Raw genomic sequence first — 14,559 nt, 5'->3', positions numbered from 1 at the left:
TCAAACTTAAAACAGTTGTCAGCACCATCACCCACACTATATGACACAAGCTGCATAACTCTGACACCAATATTTAATGATTTATGCCCCTTTTTGCTTAGGATATACTTATATAGTGTTTTGATACATTTTATCTTTACCTCTCTTATTACTTTAAGTTGATATTTTTGACATAGACTCAGGCTATTGTGCAATATCTGCATCCACAATGAGTCATTAAACACTCCAGTGACAGCTCTAGTTTCCTCAGATGTGCCCAGTTTCACTATCCAGCATCGAAATAGTCGAGCGCGCTGTCTCCTGTGACAGCTCTTGTTTACTGTTTTACCAGTTATTCCCCTTTACTTAAAAGGGCCCATTTTAGCGCAAAGAAACGAATTTAGCTTAACAACATACATTTGAAATTACTAAAATGTCATTATTATGACCAATTCAAAATAAACTTGAATATAGGAATAAGAAGTTTATCAATGCCATTTTAAGTATACTTAAAATGACAAAGTTAGCAAAATAAATTCTTAATAATAATTAAAATAATTGCATATAAAGTCCTTTAAGTTAATTTTGACTCAATGGTTTTCATATTGTTGGGATAGTTAGCAAATTGAATACTTAACTGAGCCGGGAAAACCAACATAGTGGGTTTGCGACCAGCATGGATCCAGACCAGCCTGCGCGTCCGCGCAGTCTGGTCAGGATCCATGCTGTTCGCTAACGGTTTCTCTTATTGCAGTAGGCTTTAAAAGCGAACAGCATGGAGCCTGACCAGACTGCGCGGATGCGCAGGCTGGTCTGGATCCATGCTGGTCGCAAACCCACTATGTTGGTTTTCTCATGGCGCGGCTCAATTATTATTAAGATATCTGCATATGAATTCTTACGACTGAATTATAAAAGTCATTTTAATTTTCATTGGCTACAACATCAAAAGTAGTGTTATAAGTAAAATATCACAAGTTTACATATAAATAGGGATAATGCACTTCTAAAAAGCAACACGGGAAATGAATTAGCATATTGAAATTTCAACTTCTATAATATGTGAAGTGGCGAATAATCCCCTCCATACTACCGTAGTGTATACACAATTTATCATATAAACAGGAGGACAAGGACGCACCTTGTACTAATAAACTTTGATAATGTGGCAGTTGACCCCAATAAAATGACACTGTTTATTTTCCAATACAGGTAAATCCAACGATTGCTTTACAATAGATCTGTGAAGGATTATCTGTGAACATCCCTGGTCTTATTGGACTCAACTGCCACATTATCAAAGCTTATTATTAGTTAGAAATTTGCGAAAGGTGGAGCTGGAAAAATGAACTACAATTTAAATGTACTGAATAAAATTATCGTATTCATAGTATTTATTTTTAGTGTCAACCTGTTGGACGCCAGAATATATATTCGTTTTTTTTTTCTTAAATTAAGAAGTAGTCAGGTTATCAAAGAGGACCTTTCGTTATAACAACTATGGACGTACCTTAATTTTTAGAGTTGGAGCTCTATGTACATTGTAATACATTAAAAATTATGCCTGTATGAAGAGGGATATATCCATTATAGAATTTGACTGAAGAATCTCCATTGCGTTACTGTTAAAGAGGACTACATACTATAAAAGCTGTTGACGGACCCAGAAAATATAATATAATATGTTAAAGAGAAATTAATATATGCCATACAAGCTGCGGACGCACTTCAGTGTCAGCATATCTTTTAAGTCATTATTAACTTAAAACACTGTGAACGCAACCCAGAATAAGCTTTCACATTAAGGACACACTAAGGGGTTTAGGGTGAACTGCTTTAACATGATTTTTTCTCAACATTCTGAAGAATAAACATAATAATTAATTTTATCATGCCAAAATGAAGGTGAAAGATTGAACTATATAATGGTACTGTAATAATATCTTTTGCATCATGATTCTTTTATGATAACTAAATATGTAAAATTCTATTGTTATCTTCAAACAGAAATTCTCTCATCAGTGCTTCAAATGAGCCAAACTTGTTCAATGTAATTATAGATTTAAACGACTTTTCAAACCATTGTTCGCCAACAATTTGAATCATAATATCATCGCTCCGCCTACATACTACTGCCCCGCCTATACCAGTACGGAGCGTCCGATTTTCTAACTATGGAATGCGTCTTCGTATGCATCGAAAACGAAACTAGGAGTTTGGAAAAGGGTCAGTTGAGGTATGAGTTTTATTTATGCTTTCTGTATTGTACATTTTTTGTATAGAATATTAAACATTTATGCAACATTAAGATGTTTAAAATATAAGTCCCAATATCTATTTATAATTATCTGTAAAGTAACGTTACGAGATATGTTGTGGGATGTTTATGTTAAGGTTCATGTTTCCTTTTGAAAAGTCTTTTGAAACAACCCCTTGGGTGAATTTTTGTTTTAAGCTTTTTTAGGCCACATAGGCATTGGTCTATCATAAAGAATACACCAAAATGTTCATATTAAGTAGAAGAAACTTTCAAGACAGGTTATTCCATTTTGAACAACAAATTTTAAATTTTGTCTTATATCACATGTGCTTTGACTGTTCTTGTTCTATTTTGTAGAAGATATCAAGGTTCTTTTTCAAAAGTATTTTGTCATTACTTTTATAATCATTGTGTGTCTAACATATTTGTCCAGGTACTCCGGAAGTTGAAAGTGTTACAAATCATGTACATTTAAAAAAAATGCAAAAATTGCAAAATGAAAGTGAAAGTAGAGCCGTCAAATTGACAAAAAGCTGCAGTATTTCAACAAATATAAAAGTAAACTATTTTTCATTTCCCGGAATACCTGGATAAGTATGTAAGACACACAACAAAAACAAACTTGGAGAAAAAAATATGTTTGAAAAAGAAGTTTGATATTTTGTACAAAATAGAACGTGGACAGCTGAAGTACATGTTTTGTAAGACAAAATACATATTACCAAACAAGGTGCCCTCTATAGAAAATATTTTCTACTTCTTCTAAACAACTCCTTATATGTATATTATGACTGTCCGGTATAATTTCCAAAATGAAAATTTACCCAAGGGGTGGTCTCAAACGCTTTACATGAACCTTAAAATTCATTTTGCGTAACACAGTAATGGATTGACCTGTCAAAACTTGTTCCCGGCTTTCATTATATTCTGTTCACGCTTATATAAGATTAACATGAAAGCCAGAAACATGTTATGACAAGTCAATTAAACAGTACATTTAACACTGATATCAATAGGTCGTCGACGAAGTCACTGTAAATGTTGTTAAGCCCTCTCTTTTATTAAAGAGACGTTCAATTCTGTTAACTGATTCGCATTTTTTTCACTTTTTCCGTTTAAGCCTAAAACATTTTGTTAAGGGTAATGTCTCCGAATTTTCGAAGGAAGGGTACTGCAGGATATTTTTTTGGAAAGGGGGGTGGGGGTGGGGTAGGACATCATGAATGACGATCTTACATAGGTCAGAAACTAGTGTTATTGTTAAGGTAGTTCTGCACGTTTGATAAACGGGTATCGCTCTATGTCAACGCTTTGATCTGATTAGGCCTACCGTATCAGCCTTTCCGGCAAACCTATGTTAAACTTAACCCTATAATACCGCGTTCAGACTACACTTTTAATCCTACATGAACTTGGGTTTATTTTTTAAACTCGTTTGCGTCCACACTATATGTGGTGTAAAACGTGAATTATGTAAAGGTCAAGTGGTTTCTGTAATGTAGCATTAAAACTACCTCGGGAGGTGGTTTTTAATACTATATTAAAAAGTAATACTACATTATTTTACAAGTGTGAACGCAAATGTGAGTTATAACTGGTTTCACAATCCCAAATCCCCAGATCTTACCTTTTGACTGAAGAATACCATGTGTTTCTCTTTTGTATCAAACAACTGATGCTATGGCTGACAAAAGTAATTGGAGTGTTGATGAAGCAAAAACATTAAATTGCAATATGGAGTCAGACTGATGCTCAAAATTGACTATAAATGGAATGAACAGAATTTTTTAGATGAAATAGAAGTTAAAACATTAATGACTCCTTCTTGTTTCGGTCAGCCTCCTTCTTTGTAACTTTTTTTGCTTATTGAAAAATATTTGTTTACTTCCAACATTGCATATATATATTTAAACCACATTTCTTTGCCTAGTATGGACGCAGACTAGATTATTTTTTGATGGGTTTAAATGTCAGATACCAATTAGTGCCAGATAAAAATAAAACCGATCTTCTAGTGTGAACACGGTATTAAACCTTTAATCAGTATCTGCCGAAGAGGTCGTATGAGTCATCGTGTGATGAACCGGAAGTAATGGCGTAACGTCATTTAACCGGAACACGCAGAATATTTAAAGCCTGGACTCGGGTCACTGAGACGAAAATTATTTTATGAATCCGTGAGTACATTTATTAATATAACATTAATACAACAACGTTATTATGTATCTAAAGATAAAATATGATATTAAAACGTCTGTCATTCTCAATAATCTCTTAAAGAGGCACCACAAAATAACTGTATTCCTTTGTATTACCAAAGATGGTAATTATACATGATTTGCATGAAAAATATGAGATATATATACAAGAATTTAGTTTCAAATTGACAGTGACATATATTACTTAGGTCAAGACAATGTGTTTAAATAATGTCTTAACATTTTATTGAATTAATGTAGTAATATGTACATAAATCAGTATATTTAGTCAAAATTCAATCATATTTTGTTTCTACAGTGTAAGACAGTTATACTGCGTTCAGACTACGTTTTTAATTCTATATTAACTTGGGTTTATTTTTTAAACTCGTTTGCGTCCACGCTATATTACCGTGTTCACACTAGCAGATCTGTTTTATTTTTATCAGGCACTAATTGGCTATAATTGGTATTTGACATTTAAACCCTATAAAAGTATAATCTAGTTTGCATCCACACTAGGCAAAGAAATGTGGTTTAAATATATATATGCAATGTTGGAAGTTAACAAATATTTTGCAATAAGCAAAAAAGGTATACAAAGAAGGAGGCTAACAGAAACAAGAAGGAGTCATCAATGTTTAAACTTCTGTGTTCATCTAAGAATTTCTGTTCATTCCATCTATAGTCCATTTTGAGCATCAGCATGACTCCATATCGCAATTTAATGTTTGTGTTTCACCAACACTCCAATTACTTTTGCCAGCCATAGCATCAGTTATTTGATACAAAAGAGAAACACATGGTATTCTTCTGCCAAAAGGTAAGATCTGTGGATTTGGGATTGTAAAACCAGTTATAACTCACATTTGCATTCACACTTGTAAAATAATGTAGTATTACTTTTTAATATGGTATTAAAACCACCTCCAGAGGTAGTTTTAATGCTACATTACAGAAACCACTTGACCTTTACATAATTCACGGTTTAAACCACATATAGTGTGGACGCAAACAAGTTTAAAAAATAAACCCAAGTTAATATAGGATTAAAAACGTAGTCTGAACACGGTATATGTGGTGTAAACGTGAATTATGTAAAGGTCAAGTGGGTTGTGTAATATATCATTCATACCGTGTTCAGACTATGTTTTTAATCCTACATTAACTTCGGTTTATTTTTAAACTCGTTTGCGTCCACACTATATGTGGTGTAAAACATGAATTATTTAAAGGTCAAGTGGTTTCTGTAATGTAGCATTAAAACTACCTCGGGAGGTGGTTTTGATACTATATTAAAAAGTAATACTACATTATTTTACAAGTGTGAACGCAAATGCGTGTTATAACTGGTTTTACAATCCCCTATCTTTTTATTTGCGGAATTTTATTAGTATGTTCAGAAGTTTGGAAAAATCAGGGTTTAATAAAAAAAATCTACATTGTAGAAAATGTTTTGAGCCGAACGTGCAGAACTACCTTAAGTTATAGGAAGCATAAGGTATTGTATTAACAAATTGTGTTCATTAGCATTTATTCCCTATTGAAATTCCCTTTCTGATAACTTTTGAAACGTTTGCTACTCAACTGGAACAAATTTTATAGGTTAAGGGGTGTTAGCTAGGTAGAGTCGACTCGGTAATTAGACTGTTTATAATATAGGTCAGACAACGCTACTGATTTTCCTTTACTCTGGTCTCGTTTGCGGGATTCAGTACTGTTCACGGTCTTTGTGTGACTCTCTTCCAAGAATTTTTTTTTCTCGATTCGTGAAAAATCATAGCCACCAGGTGACGTAGTAACTTTTCTTTATATGCATGTGGAAATTTTAAAAATCTTCTTATATGGAACTGCTTGCCCGATTTTAGAATAATTTCAAACAAATAGTACGTGTGTGACCCTCTACATAGATTGTTCAAACTACTTTGATTCATCGGAAACATGGCCGGCAGGGGTGTGGCCACTTCTTCCGTATAAGTATATTGTGGAAACTTTAAGAATATTCTTGACTCAAAAACAGCAGACCAAAGTTTAAGCTCATCGTCAGAAACTGCTGGCCGTTTAGGAAGATTGTACAAATATACTATTTTTCATAATAATTTCTCAGACATTTTCCTTGCCTAATTTTCTTCCAGAACTGTTCAAGCAAGCTGTGCAACTCCAATGAGCGATCTAGGGCCATCATGACCCTCTTGTTAAGTTTACTCACATTTAAAAGTTTTGTTTGGCAAAAAAAGTTAGGTAAATAAAACAAATACTTCCTGTTGATTGTATAGATATTTGACCATTTAAACTACCAGGATTGATATCGTAAAAGACAAAACATGCTAAACAGAAATTGTTTTATTTATTTGAAACCTATGTGTCTTCTGATCGAAATGTTGCAATTTTCAAACGCCAGATATATTGTACGTGTACATAGGAAGTTCTTGAAATTGACATTTAATATTAAAATGTCAAAATAGCAACTACATGTACATCAAATAAGAGACAATTGCAGTGTTATTGATAATTTGTCACTGTTTGCTGTATGTCTTGTATTATGTAATATTTATGTCATGATGGGCTTTTAAGCCTAAATGATTTGCAATAAAATAGTCTGTCTGTCTGTCTGTCTGTTCAAGTAAGAAACATATTGTACGAAAAAGTTGGGTTTTCATTAACTCAGTCAAAGATTGACACTGAATGGAGAGAAAATTAGAAATTTCATCCGTCGTTATTCAATGAATTAAAACATGTGTTTGACATGCCAAACTACTCATTATATCATATTGGTATATCATGTTATTTACGCAAATATTTTGTATATTTGTTTTGTGTCGATGAGCATTCCATGCTTTAGAATTGAAGAAAATTTATGTCATGTTATTTTATGTTATGTCATATAATATTACTAAAGAAAGCTAAGACAATTTGAATTATTACATTTATTATATACGTGTTTCAGTTAATCCATGACATGCTTTAACTCAAAAAGACCATCTTAAATTCTTTGACGAAAAGTTTTGAAAAGACAAGGAATGCCTTCTGTCTCCAGAAAAATGATCACAATACAGAATCATAACATAATCAATCCCGCCACTGCCGATATATATTTAAATGTATATTGAATAAATTTAAATCTTGTTTTTCACGTTGCAGCGTATGTTGAAGTAAAGGCATTAGGCGAATATGTAAAAGACATTAGCGAAAAAAGCGAGTATATAAAAGACATAAAGCGAGTATGTAAAAGACATAAAGCGAGTATGTAAAAGACATAAAGCGAATAAAGCGAGTATGTAAAAGACATAAAGCGAGTATGAAAACATTAAATGGATAGTATTTCATGTAATAAATAAAAATAGTATGCAGTCTCGATATTCTCACATCAAGCGAGACATTAGAAATGACCAAAACAGCGTTATTAATTTTTCATAACAATAGTTGTAGATAGCATGTTGATTTCTAATTTTGTCTGATAGCATGGCAATGTAGTATCCAATATTTGTGCGCATTGTCTGAGCATAGCAGCCATGTTCTTTAAATTAATTTTCTTTAAAAAATTTTCTTAGCTGGATGAGAGTTATTTCAGAGATGTTTCTATGTGAAAGAAAACGATCAACTTAGCAAGACTTAGTTTTACCAGATACATCTTTCAGCATATTATATAGATTACTTTTATCTGGTTTGCATTTGAATACTAGTGATATGCAATGGCACGAGTTATTTAGGCCATAAATAAAAGAAAGATGTTACACAGCAATTCTTAATTCTTGTATTTTTTGTCAAAAACCTTAAATGCGCTTGTAAGACGATGTGCCGTCTCAGTTTTAATAGAACTCATTATTCAAAGTGTTTCGGATGCTCCAATGGACCCCTTGAATATCACGCGGCCAGATAAGGTTTAAAGGCATTGCATCGTTGCTAGGCAACAAAAAAGACAACGTTGAAATGTAGGTAACGCTCTTGTAACGATATGAATTTAATCATAGACTTCTCAAATGCTTTAAAAAATGTATAACAATGGTTGCATTATATATTGTATGACTCTCGTATGTTATACAGGAATGATTTGGCGTAATGGCTGAAGGAGGCGACGTTACATCAATCAAAGACGGATCAGATGCTCGCTTTGATATTGTCTGTACTCCGTGTGGAGAAGGCGACGTCAGAGAAGAAGCTGTCAAATATTGCCCTGACGGCCAGGAGTATCTATGTACAACGTGTACGATACATCATGGTCGTCAGAAGGCTACACGCTCTCATAAGCTACTAGACAGAGATACTGCCAAGCAAGGGTTGGTGTCTGCTGTGACAACAAAATGCCGTTACCATCCAGACCGAAATATCGAGATGTACTGTGCAGGGCACGACATGGTTTATTGTTTGAAGTGTATAGCAACTGATCATAGGTTTGCTTTTCATTGTTTAAGTTCATCTGTCTTCCGAAACATGTAGATCTTTATGTTAAGTCAAATTTGGAAAAAGATGGATTTTATACTAATACACAGTAACATAGTAACACATTATTTGATAACATGTAGATCTTTATGTTAAGTAAAAGTCGGAAAGATATTTTTTTTTTTTTACTAAAACATAGTAACATTTTAATAGATGATTTTACAACCATTTAGCATGTACCTGAATCATGGAGTGGATAGATTAACTTAATAGTCCAGCAATAAAGAACTAATGAAAGTAGATAAAATGTACCAATTTAAAGCACTAAATTACATTCAGCAGACATGCAAGTGTACGTATCTTGTAGTTCTATATGCTACATTTACTACTGGGACATCTACCTCCCGTGACAAACGAAACATTTGCAGACATTAGCCTCCACCTCCCATAAAGTACGGAGAGGAAATTTGCCTTCTCCCTCCTCTGCTTGGGATTTTCAAATGGATATCTGCTCCTCAATAATTATTTTGTCTCTCATTTTATTTCGCCTTTTATTTACATTGTTCATGCATATGCTAAATTAATTGTCATTTTACCCCCGTACAACGAAGTTGTAAGGGGGGTTTATGGTTTCAGGTTGTCTGTCCGTCCGTCCGTCCGTCTGTAGACACAATCTTGTGCGCACCAACTCTTCTCATCCCCTTGACACAATTTAATGAAACTTCACACAAGTGATCAGTGCCAACCCTAGTTGTGCATGGGGTATGTAAAAAAAAAAATCTGCAGAGATATGGGACTTTGTTTTTAGTTACTACTAGTATACCATATTATACATAGAGTCTGTATATACAATCTTGTGCGCACCTAAACTCCCGAACCCTTGCACATAATTGAATGAAATTTCACACAAGTGATTAGTAGTGACCCTAGTTGTGCATGGTACATGTTAGGTTCTTCCAGAAAAAAGTTCTGCAGAGTTATGAGACTTTGTTTTTGTACTATATTCATACAGTCTGAACATGCGCACCAACTCACCTCTTTTCCTTGACACAATTTGATGAAACTTCACGTAAGTGATCAGTACCAACCCTCGTTGTGCATGGTGCATGTTAGGTTCTTTCAGAAAAAAATTGCTGAGTTATGGGACTTTGTTTTTGTTACTACACTATATACATAGAGTCTGTATATGCAGTTTTGTGCGCACCTAATCTCCCGAACCCTTGCACACAGTTTAATGAAACTTCACACAAGTGATCAGTGTGCATGGTGCATGTTACGTTGTTTAAGATAATATTCTACAGATTTATGGGACTTTCTGTTTTGTTACTATACCATACACATAGAGTCTGCATATGCAATCTTGTGCGCACCTAATTTCCGGAACCATTGCACATAATTTAATGAAACTTCAAACTAGTGATCGTGATCAGTACAAACCTTACTTGCGCATGGTACATGTAAGTATCTTTCAGAAAAATATTCTGCAGAGTTACGGGACTTTTTTTTTTTTACTTTTTTGTTATACTATATACATAAAGTCTATATATCTACATAAAGTCTATATACATACAGTCCACATATTATTCAGTCTTATGTGCGTTAAAATGCAATGTACTGTGTCAGTGCATGCGGGGGTGTACATTTATCACCTTCAGTGATAGCTCTAGTTCATTTCATTCTTAGTTTATTCTAGGCCTGGGACAGTTTCAAAATTTTGAAACCGATTAATCATTTGTTTGAAATTGAATCGAACTGATTAATCAGCCACCATATTGAAAATGCTGTTTTCTTTCCTGACGACCGTATCAAAGTACTTCAAGCAGCTGACTTCATTAGAAACTTACTGACTTAAAGTATATCGTTTGCAAGCAGTGCGACAATTAATAAATCATATTTTGGTGTATTTTATTTTAAATATATCACGACATGCAAATCCGAGACAATTGATTATGTTCAGTTGACGTGTGATAGCGGGAATATTCTGTAGATCTATGTGCTGGTCAAAGAAATGTATAAAAATAAAGTACGACTCGTGATGTTTATTGTTTGAGAGAGATTACCGGTTTTGCAAAATTGAAACCGGTTTCACCTAATAATCGAATCGGATCCGATTAACCGGGTAATCGTCCCAGTCCTAGTTTATTCTGTCTGTTTCTATTGCCCAGTGCGTGTAAAAGAGTGCGGTTGTAACAGTGTGCTAAACATATCTTAATCATTATCAGTAATGTACTGGCTGTCACTGTATAATAGACTATTACATATATGGTTGTAACAGTGCACTAAACATATCTTAATCATTATCAGTAATGTACTGGCTGTCACTGTATAATAGACTATTACATATATCACACTTTAAAGAAAGTTCACATATATCCAAAGGCCGCCCAAATATGATTTGATGCTGATCGGATTTCCTGCACTGAAATCTACAAAATGTTTTAATTTTTATTTTAATGCTCGCACAAAAATATTATCGGCACTTACCTGAACTATATTAGTTTTGATGAAACAGAGAGTGATACAATGAATAAAATTATGGAGAACAGTTTGGTACTATGCCCCAACGATAACTTGATATTTACAAACATGACTATAAATAGATTAAAATGGAACATAGGGAATTCAGCATTTTTTCTTGCATGTTACAATCTAAATATTTCTAGATTTTGTTCCAATTACAAATTAGCTCAGTGGTAAAGCATACTGTCCATGTTCAGCAGATCTTTTGCCGTGTGGGTTCGAAACTCAGCATTGAGAATTAATTTTTATTTCACTTTTGCATAAAAATTAAGTTTCCTTCATGAGCGGTGTGACAATACGACAGAGATGTATCTAAAGCCGATATGGCAGATCAAAGTAGTTTATTATATATGATATTGATTAAATGCATGCACTCAAACCATGCAAATAATGAACATACTATTGTGTTTTATAAAGACATATATACAAATTCAAACCATCAAAAAAAGACACAAAAATAATGAAACAAAAATGAAAACGAATAGAAAAAAAACAGATCTGAAAAAAAAAACTCATGAAGATTCGAACCCACAAAACGAGTTGCTTATATCCAATTGTTATTGCAGTTTATCCAACTGAGCTATGTTGCCACATACATAGTGACTATTTAAAATGAAAGAAATACTAATATTTAACTGTCAAGTAATGGGTAAACATTATGAATTATTATTTCATCAGTTATCATGAAATAGACTCGTCCTCGCGTTTCGGCGGGAATCATGTTATCATTGGGGATTAGTATAGTGTACCCTCTAATTATACAAAATGATTCTTTTTAAGGAGAGAAATCTGTCCTAATTAATAAGTAAGGTTAAATGATTATCAGTTACAATGTCAAAGTGTGATAAACTCTCAAATGTGTTAGGGGATGGAAATTGTTATTTTGAAACAGAATTCAGGGGCGGCAAATCTTTAAAATAGATGGGGTAAATGCCCATATGTGCATTGTTTACATTTAGGCAAATGATCTGGGGGAAGGAGCAGTGTTCTACATCCGTTACATTACATTTTGGTATTTTGGAATGTCACTTTTCCAAAGAAAACCTTTTTTTCTTATAAAGACGCACTATCAGTTGACATTTTTGAAATTCAATAGAGTCATTTTAATTTACTAATCAAAGATTGTTTTCAGTTAACTGCATAAAGTTTATTTTTATTTGTAACATAGGGCCTGCAGTGGAGTGACTGGTATAGAAGAAATAAAGACATCGTCTATTCAACAAAACGTGGTAGAGCGTTTACAGAATGACATGAGAAACATTCAAGAGCGTTTAGCAGACACTGATAAGAAGACACAGAAAAACATTGACTGTCTTGAAGAGCAAAGAGATGAAATACTTACAAAAATCGAGGAAGTCGAGCGGAGCTTCATAGAACATATCCGGAAATTAAAACGTGAAGCCATAGATACTTTGAACAAGGACTATACTTCGGTCAAGGAAGAACTGAAGTCTGATATCACCTTGATCGGAACTATCAAAAAGGAAATAGAGAATGCAAGTAGCCAGTTGCGGACATTTACCAGTATGGATGCGGTACAGCAATTTGTTCAGATGAAACTGATACAAAAGACTGTAAATGATGCAGTAAAATTGGTCGAAGACAGCGAGGCAAAAGATAGTAAAGCTTTATGTTTTACAGAAAATACAGATTTAAAGAATTCAATGATGACAGCAACATCTTTAGGACATGTGAATACAGAAACAGAAAATGATCCTCAAACTGCCCAAAGAGTATATACGGTAAAATCAAAGAAGGAGATCAATATCAAGATGCAAAACGACCGTAACACGTGTCATATAAGTGATGTATGTCAGCTACAGGACGGTACGATCATACTGGCTGACTGGAATAATTATAAGATTAAGAGGCTTGATATGAATTACAACATCAAGGATCACTGTGACCTAGGTAACTATCTCAGTGGTATCTGTTGTACTGGTCAGAATGAAGTCTCTGTGAAAATGAACAACAACAAGGTCCTGTTTATATCAGTCGGCAGTTCATTGTCTAGGGTGAGAGATATATCTGTAGCAGGTGGAGGCTATTGGGGAATGGCTTACTGTGCTGGAGAGCTGTGGATATCTACCGGAAGTGGTGTCAATGTTTACAGAACATCCGGTACTTTAGTGAAGACTATTGACAAAGATATCAATGGTCGGGGGATATTAAAGGCATCTACTCAACATACGGCTGTCAGTGGGGAAACTGTTATCGTAACAGACAACAGTGATGGAGCCGTCTGTCTGGGAAGAGATTATACGGTAAAAAGACAATTGCGGGACAAAAGTCTTGTCAGCACAGGAGGTGTGTGTGTATCTAGTGATGGAACCGTTTTCCTGTCTGGATTCAGTTCAAAAAACATTGTGATGTTTGATAAGAATGGGAAATGCCTCGGAGAGTTAGTAGCAAAAGACGCTGGTCTGGGGAATCCAATCGCGTTGCATTATGACGACAAAAGGAAATGTTTAATTGTAACATGTCAATCGTCTGTCAAAATAGTTATGTTTGATATATCCGCTTAGTCTTCATGTCTATTTGTACTTTTATAGAAGCAAATAAGAGCTTATTATACGGAAAACCGAAATTGTAATATCATAGATGTAATACTCAAAGATATATCATCTAAATGAATTATTTAGACAGTGTTTTATAAAATAGATAAGATATATTAAAAACAAGATTGATTCCGGGTAAAAACAGAAACATCATTATCTTGTCTCGTTCTCGCTTTAAAAAATACAATTAAATATGAGTTTGATTACGTTAAGTATATTTCTAAATGTCTTGAATCAACGAAAATGGATTTAAATACAATACTTGGAAACGAGTTAAAACGCACCATCCATATATTGTTAAGTTTTAATTCTTGCAAATTTAATGCAAATAGTTTGATATTTTATTTATGATTATTCATTAAATCCAACCTAAAACGTTGTGGTTTTGTGTTATTTGAAACGTGACCGTTGTCCCTTGTGCATCTAGAACTCGTGCTGGATTTCATGCCATACACAATTCACAACTATTTACGAACTAGGTGGTCCGGTGGTCTAATGGTAACACGCGAAGACTGTTTACCCAAGGGTCCAATGTTCAAATCCCGGTACAGGCACTTGAAGTTTCTGAGATGCTCTTGAGTGTCTCCCACGTACAGAGGGCCTTCTTTAGTTTAAACATATTTATTCCCGAAATAGAGTACATATATTTATACTTATGACATAC

At 33.9% G+C, this 14,559-nt stretch overlaps 1 protein-coding gene across 1 annotated transcript; it reads left to right on the top strand.

Moving 5' to 3' along the window:
* The first annotated feature begins 2,159 nt into the window (after positions 1-2,159).
* LOC123534850 (uncharacterized) lies at positions 2,160-14,273 on the top strand. The gene is made up of 3 exons (XM_045317297.2): positions 2,160-2,215; positions 8,482-8,828; positions 12,506-14,273. Exons 2-3 carry the CDS (start codon positions 8,497-8,499, stop codon positions 13,860-13,862), a joined length of 1,689 nt encoding a protein of 562 aa, XP_045173232.2. The 5' UTR covers positions 2,160-2,215; positions 8,482-8,496; the 3' UTR covers positions 13,863-14,273.
* Positions 14,274-14,559: the final 286 nt, after the last annotated feature.

The sequence above is a fragment of the Mercenaria mercenaria genome, chromosome 12 (assembly GCF_021730395.1).
Source record: "Mercenaria mercenaria strain notata chromosome 12, MADL_Memer_1, whole genome shotgun sequence".
In the NCBI taxonomy this organism is placed as follows: domain Eukaryota; kingdom Metazoa; phylum Mollusca; class Bivalvia; order Venerida; family Veneridae; genus Mercenaria; species Mercenaria mercenaria.
Note: the sequence above shows the minus strand (reverse complement) of the source record. Positions and strands in the feature narration are given on the sequence as shown.

Bases quoted from the DNA above. Each gene is read 5' to 3' on its own strand.
- LOC123534850 (XM_045317297.2), top strand. From the start codon at position 8,497: ATGGCTGAAGGAGGCGACGTTACATCAATCAAAGACGGATCAGATGCT. The intron at 8,829-12,505 runs GTTTGCTTTTCA...TTTGTAACATAG, and splicing joins TGTATAGCAACTGATCATAG to GGCCTGCAGTGGAGTGACTG.